Below are 15,799 nucleotides of genomic sequence, written 5' to 3'. Positions count from 1 at the left end.
GTCTTGCGGACGTTGAGGAGTAGATTATTTTTGCTGGCACCAGTTCTCTAGGTGCTTAACCTACTCCAGTACTGAGGATGAGTGTGGATGAAACACAGTTGCCTACCCTTACTGATTGTGTTCTATCTGTTAGGAAGTTGGAGATCCAGTCTCACAGGGATGGATGTAGTCCCAGGTCCTCCAACTTGGTAGTGAGTATGGAGGGGATAATGGTGTTAAATGCTGAACTATAAGCATTTTAACATAGTTACCCCTCTCTTTGTCCAGGTGGGTCAGTGTGCTGCGGAGCATATTTGCAATTGCATCATCAGTGCAGCGGTTGTGACAGTATGCAAACTGCAATGGGTCAATGGCTGGCAGTGAAGAGGTGATGAAGTGACCTCCCTCTGAACCAGAGTTTCCAGTTTCAGCCTTTGTTTATATTTTGGTATGAGGAAGATGGCAGCATGGTCTGACATACCAAATAGTGGATGAGCTTGCGACTTGCATCTTTGTATTGGGTGTAGCAGTGGTCTAGTATCCTATTGCCTCTTGTGGGGCAGGTTATGTGCTGATAAATGTTTGGCAATGCATGTTTGAGGTTAGTGCTGTTAAAATCCCTAACCACAATAAGTGCAGTGTCCCGGTGATTTAACTGAAACTGTTTAAGAGCCTCAAGGAGTTGTCACAGTGCGATGTCCGTGTTAGCCTGAGCTGGAATGTACACGGTATTGCCGATGATCAGAGTGAACTCACGAGGAAGGTAAAAAGGACTGGGTGAGCAAGACCGGGCGAGAGTAACAACATTATCGTTATCACACCAGCCATTGTTTACCATCATGCACACATCACCGCCTCTCGACTTCCCCGATTCTGCTATTCTGTCCATGCGGCGCACCGAGAAAAACTCGGCCAGGTGGATGGCATGGCTCGGTACCGCTGGGTCTCAGTGAGGCAGAGGAGATTGCAGTCCCGAATGTCCCTCTGGAACTTTATCCTGGCCCAGAGGTTGTCGAGCTTGTTATCCAGAGACTGGACATTGGCTAGCAGGATGCTAGGTAAGGGAGCTCAGTGTGCCTGAGGCCTCAGCCTGTTCCTTACACCGGCTCCCTTTCCTCACGGCCATTTCTTTGTGTTGCGTCCTTTGTTTTCCCTTAGGATCTCACTCTGCCAACTTAGGTCTGAGGTTAGAAATGGTTTGAGGTGAGTATTTTGTAAACTGAAAGAAACAAGAGTGTTTCTGTCATAAGAGATGCGCATCATAGTAAAAAGAAAAGATAAGAAGGCAAGAATTTCGGAGAAAGTACAAAGTACGGTCGGAGGAGTGGTGACAGCAGTCGACCTCTCTGGCGTCATCTTTATCTTTTCACTAGATAAAATGATAAAACATGTAAACCCAGCAAAAGCACAGGATAATGTCATAACATCAGGAAACCGATATCAGGAGGAATGATGCAGTGAAGTTAATAAAGGCTCAACCAATAACTTTGTTCAATGTGCTTTGTGAGGTACTGGGCAGTGAACATGTGCAACATTTGCTTCGTGCTGAAGTGAGACGTTATCAAGGGGAAAAGTGCTCACAAGGCTCTTTGCACTGCATCTGAGCTACACGTGTTTATGCAAGAACAACAATCTCCCTTTGTGAGTGTATTTGGACACTCAGTATGGCAGGAAAAATTAGTCTATCTCGTTGATAGTTTCTCCTGTTTTGATGAGCTTAACATTGAACGCAGGGCCTCTCTGACACTTTTTGAAGTGTGTGACATAATCAGGGCCATCGGGAACCCCTTCACCTTTCACCTCATAGGAATGACTGAGGATCTGATCTGTGCTGAATAAGAGAAGCTGCTCCAGTTATCATCTGATGAGATACTGATGTCAGAATTCAAACAGATGTAATTGTAGAACTTCTGGATCCAAAGACAGAGTGAATTTTCAACCTTCTCATTAAAAGCTGTGCAGGTTTTGATGTTCTTCGCTAGTGGGGTTGATACTTTCTGTTGTGAGAATAACCTCTCTGCTCTCACCACAATCAAGACTGAGTACCATAACAAAATGGAGGCAGAGTCAGATCTGTGTTTGAAGACCACTGCCCTCATCCTGGACATCGTACAGCTTTACTCAGCTAAACTCCTCAACCCTCTTACTGAAATGGTAAGTGATCACCGTCTGTGTATCTGTGGGATGATTTATAGGAGACACTTGGTCTAAAATGTTTGAGAACTACTGATTTAGATAAACAAAATATCTCTATTCTCTTTATCTACCTGTCTCTACTGTTCTTTCTGAAATCCACACACAGACAAAACACAAAATGTGCTTATTCCTTATTACAACACACCACTATTAATTTAACTGCATTGAACAGACATGTTAAATTGATCGGTTAATTATGCATCAAGATGGTGATTTCTGTTCTCTCTCTTGTATAACACACACACACACACACACACACACACACACACACACACACACACACACACACACACACACGCACACACATACACACGCACGCTTTTAATTCAGAGCAAGTTCAAATTGCTTCTTTGTTAACTCCACCCCTGCCTAAGTTTGGAAACAGTCCCACAAGTCAACAGGCAAACAATAGATTAATAGTCAAACAGAATTACGATAATTTGATCAAAGACGCTACCAGACACGGATTCAGTTGGTAAAGTTGTGGAGGAGAGACAGAAGGGTGAGTTAAATTTTATAAAGGAGTTCCATATTCCCTTGGAGGAAACTGAACAAAACTGTTAGTTTGTGTAACAGAGATAAAGAAGCAGTGTGATGATATTGTGCAGAGATTAAGTGCAGGCAGTTCACACTGAGCAGTGGGGAGTGATGTCCACACAAACCCCAGAAGAGGAGAAAGCCCTGGATATACTGGTTCATCAGTGTCTCTTAGGATAAGAGGAGGAACTGATGTGTGTGGAGAAGAATGTCCATCTCCATCCCCTCAGCCTGTCTCTCCACAGTACCCTTCACCTGCTCTAGTCCTGCTGCATCTGCTGGGCCTCTCAGGCAGGACCACAGTCAAAAAGGCAAACAGTGTAAATAGACAAAGGTCAGCACTAGGAAGACCAAAGAGGGGAAACAAGTATGACAGGAAGTGCAGACGTGACACATACAAGAGGGGTCACATCACGGTCACTTTTACAGGAAGTGAGTTGTTATTCACGACTGTAAATCACTGTCCTACCACCAGCTGAGTTCCTGCGTCAGTGATACCTGATTGCTGTCCCATGGTGTGGGTGATAAGAGAATGTGGTTAGTTGTGATTGGTCAGTGATGGTAAACCACCTGGTCTTGGTGAAGATAAGACTGAAGTCAGGGTCTGGAGGTGGAGGGTTTAGGGGGAGAGTTGGAGTGGAGCTGGAGCAGAGCTGGTGGACTGAGCAGTGAGGTTTGGAGAAACCTCTACCTGGGGCTTTCTCTCTCTACTTCTCTCTCTCGCTCACTCTTTCTTTACCTCTCTCTTACTTTATATCCATCTATTGGGTAACATTCAGGTAGTATGACATAATGTAAATGCTTAAGTAACTTTATAAAGTTAGTTATACATATTCTCATCAATTAAACTGTGCTACACAATAGAATTTACTCTAATACCTTTGTAATTATAATTCAGTCAGATAAATGTATTATATTTTACACGTCTTAAATGTTGGTCTACACCTGTTTCCATCGCTGGTTGTAGGTAAGCAGGGCAGGGGTAAGTGAACACTGTAACAAGTGAAAGAGTTATAATGTCAATGTGTGTAAGAGAGAAATATACACTTACAGTGTGTGTGTGTGTGTGTGTGTGTGTGTGTGTGTGTGTGTGTGTGTGTAAGAAAGAGAGAGAGAGAGAGAGAGAGAGAGAGAGAGAAGTGTGTGATAGGTTTTTTGTGGTGCATTTGTTGAGCACTGCCTGTACTCAGAGGAAAGGCAGCACAAAGACACTTAAGAAGCACTTTAGGATTAATGATTTGGTCAGCTAACACCTTGCATAGTGATTAGGGTACAGGATACAGAGGGGTTTAAGGAACACTCACAAATTAACAAAGTACCTTATGATGGAGATCATGATGTACTAACACCAGTGCAGTAATGTGTTTATGAATGAAAATACTCACACAGCTTTTCTGGATGCTGTAACCAATGGAAGCAGTCTCAGTAGACATTCCTCTGATGGGTCATATTTACTCAGGTCAAACTCATCCAGCTCCTCTTCTGAGTTCAGCAACACAAACACCAGAGCTGACCACTGAGCTGGAGAGAGACTGGCTCCATGGAGACAATGGTCACCTCCTCTGCTCAGGTATGTCTGGACTTCCAGTACTAGAGAATGATCCTTTAGTTCACTCAGACAGTGGAACAGATTGATGGATTTCTCTGGAGATGGATTCTCCCTGATCTTCTCCTTGATGTATTTGACTGTTTCCTCTTTGCTGTGAGAGCTTCTTTTCCTCTGTGTCAGTAGGCCTGATAAGAGAGTCTGATTGGACTCCAGTGAGAGACCCAGAAGGAAGCGGAGGAAAAGGTCCAGATGTTCGTTCTCACTCTGTAAGGCCTTGTCCACTGCATTCATAAGGAAGTCAGACATGGTTGATCTTTTAAAGAGACCTTTCTTTTGCTGTTTCAACACATTTTTCTTTTTGGAGATGAAGGAGAGAAATGCATATAAAGCAGCCAGAAACTCATGAATGCTCAGATGCACAAAGCTGAACATCTTCCCCAGGTGAAGCCCAGACTCCTCTCTGAAGATTTGGGTACGCACTCCTGAGTACAGTGACACTACTTTGACATCAATGCCACACTCTCTTAGGTCTTCCTCATAGAAGATCAGGTTGCCCTTTTCCAGCTGTTGGAAAGCCAGTTTTCCCAGTGCCAGAATTGACTTTTTAGTCTGTTGAGGATCAGTGTCAGTGTTTCCATGGTACTTTCTATCCTTGTGTTTGATCTGAAAGATCAGAAAGTGTGTGAACATTTGAGTCAGAGTCTTGGGGATCTCTCCACTCTCTGCTTCACCCAACATTCTCTCTAGAACAGTGGCTGCAATCCAACAGAAGACTGGAATGTGACACATGATGTAGAGGCTTCTTGATGACTTCATGTGTGTGATGATTTTGTTGGCCAGGCTCTGATCACTGATTCTCTTCCTGAAGTACTCCTCTTTCTGAGGGTCACTGAACCCTCGTACCTCTGTTACCTGATCAACACACTCAGGAGGGATCTGATTGGCTGCTGCAGGTCGAGAGGTTATCCAGAGGAGAGCAGAGGGAAGCAGATTCCCCTTGATGAGGTTTGTCAGCAGCACATCCACCGAGGTCGACTCTGTTACATTCCACAAGTTCTCATTGTTCTGGAAATCTAGAGGAAGTCAACACTCATCCAGACCATCAAAGATGAAAATGACTTTGTAAGCATCACAGTGTATTAATTGTAATTGTTTTGTTTCTGGGAAAAAGTGATGAAGTAGATCCATCAGACTGAACATTTTCTCCTTCATCAAATTCAGCTCCCTAAAAGGAAGTGGAAATATGAAGAGGACGTCCTGATTTGCTCTTCCTTCAGCCCAGTCCAGAATGAACTTCTGAACAGAGACCGTTTTCCCAATTCCAGCAACTCCTTTAGTCAGCACTCTTCTGATGGGTTTGTCTTTAAAGAGGTCATTGCATTTGATGGGTGTCTCCTGTGTTGCTGGTCTCCTGGATGCTGTCTCAATCTGTCTCACCTCGTGTTCATTATTGACCTCTCCACTCCCTCCCTCTGTGATGTAGAGCTCTGTGTAGATCTCATTCAGAAGAGTTGAGCTTCCTTGTTGGGAAATTCCTTCATTAATTCTTTTAAATGTATCCATTAGTTTGTGTTTGAGATTTCGTTGATATTCAGAGAATAGCTCTAATAAACAGAAGAACATGATCACAAATATTTTATTTTCTTGTTATCTTTGATGTTGAAGTAATTTATCAAAACGCTGAAACACTTTGCACAAACACAGAGGACAAAATTTAGTTATAGTGATACTGCCATCATAAAGCCATGATCCAGAGCTCTTACTGCTCTGTAGTGTGTTAGCAAGGTCTGTCTGGTTCATGTTCCCCATGACATGCAGTGTGATCTTCAGCGCTCCCTCTCTGGCACTGCTCTGATCCTCCTCATCCTCCACCTCTCTCTCAGAGCATGCTGGGTAATCTGGACTCAGCAGCTTCTTAAACTTCTTCAGCTCCTTCTTCACCAGAGAGACGACTTTGTGCTCCAGCTCCTGGTTAGGAATAAACAGCAACAGACAATCAAAAAAACACCACCATGTTACAGAGAGAGATCACTACATGATTTTGTTTCATGATGGAGAACATTCTGGCAGTGTTTGGGTAGTTACTTAAAAAAAAGTAATCCATTACTCATCACTTATCTAAAATTGTAATGGGATTACTGTACTCATTACTTAATGGAAAAAGTAATCTTATTACTTCTGTTACATCCTAAAACCCAAATATACTAGAAATCACCCCCACACTTACATACCTTGAATATGGACTCCAGTTGTTTTCTGTAGGTGAGTTCTGCTTTTTCTCTTTGTACACTGTGGACAAACACAACAGACTTTTATGGAGGAATATGTAGCACATTCATACCTGCACAACACATGATTATACAGACAAGTAGATAATATACAAGATTATATATTATCAACACTTGCGTTTCTGCATTTTATAACAGATCTGTGATGCTGCCTGGTGTGCAGCAGCAGAAAGGATGAAGATGCAGGTGTGAGTGTAGAAACTCAAAAAGGCTTTTAATAGAAAGTGAAAGTAAAGCAAATGTGCTAAACACACTCAGCCACAAGAAAACAAAGGTCAACAAACAAGAACAGGAAGACAGGAAACAGGAGAAGTATATACATGGAGGAATCTGGGAAGAGAACAATGCAGAGACTAAGGACAAGTGGCTGGAATGGCAGGTGGAGTTAGGTCAGTAGTGGCAGGAATGGTGGGTGGAGTTAGGCTGGAAAGTGGCAGGAATGGTGGGTGGAGTTAGGCTGGAAATTGGCAGGAATGGTGGGAGGAGTTAGGCTGGGGAGCGGCAGGAATGGTGGGAGGAGTTAGGCTGGGGAGTGGCAGGAATGGTGAGTGGAGATAGGCTGGAGAGTGGCAGGAATGGTAGGTGGAATTAGGCTGGAGAGAGGCAGGAATGGTGGGAGGAGTTAGGCTGGAAAGTGGCAGAAATGGTGGGAGGAGTTAGGCTGGAAAGTGGCCGGAATGGTGGGAGGAGTTAGGCTGGGGCTTTGGCAGGAATGGTGGGTGGAGTTAGGCTGGGGAGTGGCAGGAATGGTGGGAGGAGCAGGGAGAAGGACAACACACAGATACAACAATAAACAAAGGATGACAAGGGAAAGCAAAACAGACAAAAGGGCTCCTTTACAAGATGATTTGTTAGAAAATAAGTACATTTTATTTATAGAGCACATTTACCACAACAGCAATGATCAAAGTGCTGTGGAAAGTTAGGAAAAATGTCTTAACAAAAACCTGTGAAATGTAAAACAAAAGGAAATGTGCCATCAAACATAAACATGGACAGAGAAACGAAAATGTCAGGGTAAAAAGAAGTGTTTGAAATCTGCACAAGAGGGAGCAGAGCTGATATTCAGAGAAGGACTGTTCCACAGCCTCAGTGCTGCAGCTGAACAGACACAGTCACACTTCAGCTTCAGTCGAGACTGTAGAAAGACACAGTCACACTTCAGCTTCAGTCGAGACTGTAGAACAGACACAGTCACACTTCAGCTTCAGTCGAGACTGTAGAATAGACACAGTCACACTTCAGCTTCAGTCAAGACTGTGGAACAGACACAGTCACACTTCAGCTTCAGCCGAGATTTTAGAACAGGCAACAGCTGATCTGAACAACTCTGAGTGCCAGTGAGTAGATGACTTGTTCCTAAGCATGAACAAAGAATTTGATTTTGGGAAATTTCTCTGAACTTGTAAAAATTATTCCTAATAACAGAATTGATTTGCTGTTCAAATCTGAGATCTGGATCAAAGATAACACCAAGATTTTTATATTTCTAGGAATAATACAAGCAGATTAATCAACTGTTACACAAGTGTTAACCCCTCACTATCTATGTTTACATGTACACCCATGATCTTATATTAGTCTACAACTGTCTTACTTAGATATGATCATGTTAATATTACAGTCTGATTGTTATAGTGTGACATAGTGTCTTAGTTGACCTAAGCTTAGGCTGATTAAAGCATGTGTTCTAGAATAATATTAGCCAGACTATGTGCACATGTAAACACACACTGATCCACGGACTATTTTGTGCTACATTTCTGGCAAAGCCTGATAAACATATTATACATATATTGTACATACATTGTTCTATATATATATATATATATATATATATATATATATATATATATATATATATATATATATATATATATATATATATATATAGAGAGAGAGAGAGAGAGAGAGAGAGAGAGAGAGAGATATTTCCTTATGTACCCCTGTTTTTTTCCCTCAATTTGGACAGAGCACTCTCAAACCATTTCACTGCGAGTTATCTATGTACATGACAAATAAACCAAACTTGAAACTTAAACTGTAATCAAGAGAGTTTGTTTTTGTCTAGTCATTAAAAGAGGAGCTCAGCAATGTTCAGTAACAGCATTACTACTGTAGCTAAATCCAGCTCATCTACCTACAGCTTGATCCTGCCCCAACTCCTCTTCTTAAGTGTTCTTCTGCTATTTCTCCCATGTCTTCTCATTAATGCTTCCCTTCGGATTCTGTCCCTACAGCTCTCAAAACCTCAGCTTTAACTGCCATTCTTTATAAAACAGGACTAAATGCTGCACTACTTGATAATTACTGACCCATTTCCAGTCTCCCCTGTCTACTCAGGGTTCCAGCCTCTCAACTACAATCTTTCTTAAATACTCAGGATCTATTTGAACCTTTCCAATCTGACTTCCATACTATGCACAACACTGAGAGAGCCCTGTTACATGGTTTCAATGATCCCCTTCTCTCTACTGACTCTGGTGCCCTGTGTGTTCTCCTCCTTCTAGATCTTCTAGATAGAAGTGCTGTGTTTGACACAATTAAACCATAGCATACTTATCAGCTGCCTCTCAGACATTGGGATTACTAATACAGTTCTTGAATGGTTTATCTCCTATATCTCTAATAGATCACATTTTGTCACACTTGGTAAACACAAATCACACACTGTTACCGTTACCCAAGATGTTCTCTAGGGATCGGTGCCTGGTCCTCTCCTATTTAATCGATATGTTGCCCCTTGGTCAGATTATCCGCAGGCATGGTCTCCGTTTCCACTGTTATGCTGATGACACTCAGATTTATAGTAGCACCAAAGGTAACACTACCTTACCACTTCCTGCTTTACTCTCTTGTATCAAAGATCTCAAACAGTGGATGAACATAAACTTCCTAGAGTTAAATCCTTACAAAATAAAATTTTAGTTATTGGTTCTAAATCCATAATCGCTAAATTAACTGATTTTAAACTCAGTCTAGATGGGTCTTGGTCAAATCATCAACTGCATTTTGGAACTTTGGTGTACTCCTCACTCTTTCAACCCCACATCATGTCAATGGTTAAAAATGCCTTTTTTTTTACAGTCACAATATCAGTAGACTTGCTCTCCAGACAAGGTGCTGAAACTCTGGTTCATGCTTTCATCACATCCCATCTTGATTACTGCAACTCTCTCTTCATTTACACCCCAGAATTCTCTTAGATGTTAAAAAATGTCAGCCCAAAACACCCCGATTCTACATCAGTTACACTGGCTCCCTGTCCCTCAACACATTCAGTATAAACTCGTCTTGCTTACATTCAAAGCTCTGCATGGTCTTGCACCTCCCTACTTAGCTGAACTCCTACATCCATACTGCTCCACCCATACACTTAGGTCTTCTGATGCAGGTTGTCTCTCCATCCCTAAGTTAAGATTAGTCTCTGTAGGGGCAGATCTTTTAGTGTCATGGCCTCAAAACTATAGAACACTTTACTACAATCTCTCCATCTCTGGTCTTCAATTTCTGCTTTCAAATCGCTTAAAACATAAACATTTTAATGACCTTTCTTCTGTTAATAGTTGATAAATTAATGTGCTAAATGTGTTAATTCATGTCTCTTTCCATGTGTATTGCTATTGTAAAGCAACCTTGAATTTTAGAAATGCACTATTTAAATTTAAACTTATTATTATTTAATTATTACAGTACATACTGAATACAGTATACAGTCAGCTTTAGAATAACTGCCATTGTTTTTAAATAAAGAAGCTGAACTTTAGGGAAATATTCGTAAATGTACAGGTGTGTTTTGTATTCTTGGTAAACGTACACCTGTGTTGTGAGGCTGAATTAGACTGTGCATAAAGGAGACTGAAAATTAATATTTTAATAAACTATAACTATTTTTGCACATCTGTAACTGTACTGTCATAGCACAGACCCCTCCTCATAGATACCTCCCTATGCTTGTGACATTGTGTGTGTGTGTGTGTGTGTGTGTGTGTGTGTGTGTGTGTGTGTGTGTGTGTGTGTGTGTCTCCCATGTATCACACTTACAGGTTTATACTTTACAATATCTGGAAGATTCGACTGTTTCTCTCTAAAGAGGACACCCAGGTGCTCCTCCAGTCCCTCATTACCTTGAGACTGGGTGACTGTAACTCACTCCTGGCTGCTTCCTCCATGTGTGTCTCCAGGCCCTTACAGCTGATCCAGAATGCAGCAGTACGGCTGGTCTTAAACTTTCTGAAGTTTATACTTATGTTTCATTTCTGTATTGTGTATTGTTTCTCGGTCTCAGTAGAGACAATTGTTTCTGGCAGTATCAGAGATCAAGATTATTTAAGAATATTACCTACTGGTACTATCCAAGGGTTCTCTGAATGGACAACAAAGCACTTTTAAGAAGTCTGTCTGGATAAGGGCATCTACTAAATGCAATAAATATACGTTTATTCTGATATCTCAAGTAAATAAGTGCACAAACCTCTTCCCACTCAGGATATGCAGGCTGGATGAACCGATTTAATCTTCTAATTCAGTGTTCCTCACTCCCAGTGCTGGATAAACTGATTTAATCCCCCTAATGTAGTGCTCCTCACTCCAAGTGCTGGATGAACTGATTTAATCCTCTAATCCAGTCTTCCTCATTCCCAGTGCTGGGAACCTGCAGCACTGCAGTTTAGTGTTTTCCTGCTCCAACACACCTGATGCAACTCATGAAGAACTTCATAATGAGCTGAGTGAGTTTGATCAGGTGGGACTGGGAGTGAGGAACACTGTCCTAAACCAGGAGACTATCACCTCTCATCAGAACACTCTCCCTCTCTGAAGTATAAGTGGAGGACTCCATTTTACCTGAGCTCAGTAGAACAGTCACATTCCCTACGTCATCCTTACCTGAGCTCAGTAGAACAGTCACATTCCCTACATCATCCTTACCTGAGCTCAGTAGGATACACTCCCTCTCTGAACTGCATTGGAATCTTCATTGACTTGTCACTCTTCATGGATACACAGCTGGGTTCCGGGGAGTCTGATCTCTTACCCTGAATAGAACTAAAACACACAATTAAAAAAGATATTGTTTTAATGCCAAAATAGTGTTATACTGCCAAAGTCTAACTTAAAATAGTTTCACATTTTTGGTGTATTTTCTAAAGTAATCATCTCACAAATCCAGAGTTCATTTCCACAGTGACTTTACCCTTTGAGAACTCTCTGCTCACTGTGAGGATGCAGAAGTCTCTGTGTAATTGTGGATGACCAGTTATTGTTCTGGGCTCACGTTCCAAACCTGACTTGGTTATCCAGGTTTATTAGGCTTTTAAACTTTCTGAACTTTCTAAAGTTTATACTTATGTTTCATCCGTATTGTGTATTGTGTCTCAGTCTCAGCAGAGACAAATGTTTCTGGTAGTATTAGAGATCAAGATTATTTAAGAATATTACCTACTGGTACTATCCAAGGGTTTTGTGAATGGACTACAAAGCACTTTTAAGAAGTTTGTCTGGATAAGGGCATCTAAAAAATGCAAGAAATATACATGTATTCAGATATCCCAAGTAAATAAGTGCACAAACCTCTTCCCACTCAGGATATGCAGGCTGGATGATCTGATTTAATCCCCTAATCCAGTGTTCCTCATTCCCAAAGATGGATGAACTGATTTAATCCAGTGTTCCTCATTCCCAGTGCTGGGAACCTGCAGCACTGCACAGTTTAGTGTTTTCCTGCTCCAACACACCTGATACAGCTCATGAAGAACTTCATAATGAGCTGAATGAGTTTGATCAGGTGGGACTGGGAGTGAGGAACACTGTCTTAAACCAGGAGACCATCACCTCTCATCAGAACACTTTCCCTCTCTGAAGTGTATGTGGAGGACTCCATCTTATCTGAGCTCAGTAGAACAGCCACATTCCCTACATCATCCTTACCTGAGCTCAGTAGAACAGTTATATTCCCTACATCATCCTTAGCTGAGCTCAGTAGAACAGTCACATTCCCTACATCATCCTTACCTGAGCTCAGTAGAACACTCACATTCCCTACATCATCCTTACCTGAGCTCAGCAGAACAGTCACATTCCCTACATCATCCTTACCTGAGCTCAGTAGAACACTCACATTCCCTACATCATCCTTACCTGAGCTCAGTAGAACACTCACATTCCCTACATCATCCTTACCTGAGCTCAGTAGAACACTCACATTCCCTACATCATCCTTACCTGAGCTCAGTAGAACACTCACATTCCCTACATCATCCTTACCTGAGCTCAGTAGAACAGTCACATTCCCTACATCATCCTTACCTGAGCTCAGTAGAACAGGCACATTCCCTACATTATCTTTACCTGAGCTCAGTAGGATACACTCCCTCTCTGAACTTTAATGGAATGTCCATTGACTGGTCACTCTTCATGGATACACTGCTGGGTTCCGGGGAGTCTGATCTCTTACCCTGAATCAGACTAACATACACAATTAAAAAGATATTATTTTAAGGCCAAAATACTAATGTGTGTATAAATGGTGCAAATAAATTAATATGCATTTATGTCTATCATTGCGATTTTTATTTAATGTTTTTTAAAGAATTCGTACAAAGATGTTGAAAACACTAAATTCGTTATTATGTTTCTTGTTATTTACTAAGTGATCTTCAAGATGATCAGAGTTATACCAGAGAGCATCTTTACATTACTTTACATTGCATTACGCTGGTCTTAAACTTTCTGAAGATTATACTTATGTTTCATCTTTGTATTGTGCATTGTGTCTCGGTCTCAGTAGAGACAACTGTTTCTGGCAGTATCTGATTTAAGATTGTTACCTGCTGGTACTATTCAAGGGTTTTGTGAATGGATATCAAAGCACTTTTAAGAGGTCTGTGTGGCTAAGAACATCTACTAAATGCAATAAATATAGATTTATTCAGATATCCCAAGTAAATAAGTGCACAAACCTATGCACTGCAAGTATGTTTATTTATGTTCTCTCACCTGTCTCCTTTCTGTGTGTGCTGTTCCCCAGAGACACGTATTTTGGAGGTCATGTCTCCTCCTACAGATTATAGCTGTACACCTGCAAACACGCACATGCAGATTAATAATCAGAACACATATTCAATTACAATATTTACATTTACTGCATATGGCAGACACCCTTGTCCAGAGAGACTTACAGAAGTGATTTGTTGTGTCGCTACAAAAAACATAAATAAAGCACCTTTGTAAGTCGCTCAGGATAAGAGTGTCTGCTAAATTTTATAAATGCAAATGTAAACATCCTCATGTGAGCACAGAGAGGTTAGTGTCAAGATCACTACCAGGCTAAAGCCCTGGCTAAACTGCAAAAGAGGGCAGTAAAGATGTGTTTTTATAATAAGTGCATACTCAAAATCACTGTCACACAAATAAACAGCGCAGAACTTCATAAAAAAGCTAGATTTACATGCGCACCGTTGGTACAATACTAGTCTGACACTGTTAGTTGAACTAACACACGATCGTATAAAATCACTGTCTTAGCCAGTTCAAAACACGTAGCCGAGTTGGACGTGTAAACACGTTCTGTCAGATCTACTGGTTCACAGCCCGAAATGCAGCCAAGATCTCCGTTTATCGAGTCACGACCAAGACATTCACGCGCTTTAATCAATCACGAAAAAGACATTCACGCGCTTTAATCAATCACGACCAAGACATTCACGCGCTTTAACGAAGCACGACCAAGACATTCACGCTTCAGCTCGGAATGCACCTATAAGCGAGACATTACAGTATTTTCTCGCTTAATGTTCTCAAAAGAGAAACAGAGTCATTCATGTTTTTGAAGAGCTTTGGTGTAGACAGGCACCTTTACTAACTTTATAAGTACAAAATATAGTTTATTAAAATGAGCAAATAATGCATAAAGTTTAAAACGTAATCTTACAGCACTAAAACAAACTCAAAAACGTGGGTGTAGTGAACAGTATCAGTCCAAAGTGGAAAAGAAGACAGAGGCAGGAAAAATGTGTTCTGTAAGTGCAGAGTGGGTCACAGACTAACTCAATCACTGTCATACAAAGAAACAGTGTCGAAATATCACTTAATAATATTACTAATAAATATTATAAATATTACTTCTTTAGTTACACTGACATGCACACTATTGGTACAATACTAACCTCACACTGTCAGTCTAATTACGACATGATCGTGTAAACAGCACGGTCTTAGCCTGATAAAACAACTAGTCTACATCTAGTTGGACACCTAAACACTTACTGTTAGATCTACTGGCTCACAGTCCGAGACATTTGTGACACTTCCTGCAGTACAACGCCTGTTCTATTTGCGCAGTTTGTTTCTGCGTAGAGGACAAAATATAAATATATTAAGTATATAGTGCGTTTATTAGTACTTTTTATACAGTTCATGTAAACATATTGATTCGGACCAATTTCTCAGATGAGCCTAGAACGACTTTAGTTTGGTTATTCTGAATCAGACGACCTCAGTTCTATTGCTGCATTTCGCGTAAACGAAGACACCTACTGCAACAGAATAGCGGCTAAAAGCTTTACGTTTTCAGACATTAACCTGTTAATATTAAATTCTGTTAATATTAAATTTAAGAACTTGTTCTTTGAGTAGTATAAGTTCATATAATTCTTGATTGACAGCTCAGATTCAGATACTCACCGGCTTTCTTTTCTAAAGATATTTGCATTCCGCTTCTTAAAATGGAGCACAAAAATTTCACTTTCGCGTTAAACCGGACTGAACCGGTTTTGTCAAGGATAATTGTTTTTTAGGGGCCGGACTGCTGTGACCAGTCACAACACTTTATCCAACCTTCTGCGGGAGAGAGAAATCAGAGCTACAGTATAGAACTGTATTTAAATAACACAGAATAGCGTAGAACAGTGACAGTAAATTAGCAGTGGATTTGGACTGTGGGAGAATTTTGTTTGTCATGGAGCTTATACAGCACAGCTGTTCTGAGCAGACGTTTACTTAGGTTTTCACACACACACACACACACACACTCACACACACACACACACACACACTCACACACACACAAACACACACACACACACACACACACACTCACACACACACACACACACACACACACTCACTCACACACACACACACACACACACACACACACACACACACACACACACACACACAGAGAGAGAGACAGGTTATTAGTTTGTGTGTAATACCTATTCTGTGCTCACAAACTCAATATAAAATGACT

At 41.0% G+C, this 15,799-nt stretch overlaps 1 protein-coding gene across 3 annotated transcripts in view; it reads right to left on the bottom strand.

The window, feature by feature from the left end:
- The window catches only part of LOC145652834 (NACHT, LRR and PYD domains-containing protein 6-like), a 19,433-nt gene extending 4,080 nt beyond the window's left edge, over positions 1-15,353 (bottom strand). Inside the window, exons 1-8 of one of the 3 annotated variants that reach the window (XR_014119100.1) lie at positions 15,232-15,353; positions 13,546-13,627; positions 12,898-13,014; positions 11,479-11,595; positions 6,493-6,550; positions 6,025-6,229; positions 4,098-5,865; positions 1-1,160 (exon numbers count right to left, since the gene is read on the bottom strand). The exon at positions 1-1,160 is cut by the window's left edge and continues 406 nt beyond it. Coding sequence is in view for 1 of the 3 variants with exons in the window: in XM_081704539.1 (XP_081560665.1) it covers positions 5,345-5,865; positions 6,025-6,229; positions 6,493-6,550; positions 11,479-11,595; positions 12,898-13,014; positions 13,546-13,598 (1,071 nt within the window). In the remaining 2 variants the exon portion in view is untranslated. Of the gene's footprint in view, positions 5,866-6,024; positions 6,230-6,492; positions 6,551-11,478; positions 11,596-12,897; positions 13,015-13,545; positions 13,628-15,231 lie in introns of all 3 variants that reach the window. The other 2 variants (XR_014119099.1, XM_081704539.1) reach the window with 2 other exon arrangements.
- Positions 15,354-15,799: the final 446 nt, after the last annotated feature.

This window comes from Electrophorus electricus, chromosome 21, assembly GCF_041902795.1.
Source record: "Electrophorus electricus isolate QZ-2024a chromosome 21, ASM4190279v1, whole genome shotgun sequence".
In the NCBI taxonomy this organism is placed as follows: domain Eukaryota; kingdom Metazoa; phylum Chordata; class Actinopteri; order Gymnotiformes; family Gymnotidae; genus Electrophorus; species Electrophorus electricus.
Note: the sequence above shows the minus strand (reverse complement) of the source record. Positions and strands in the feature narration are given on the sequence as shown.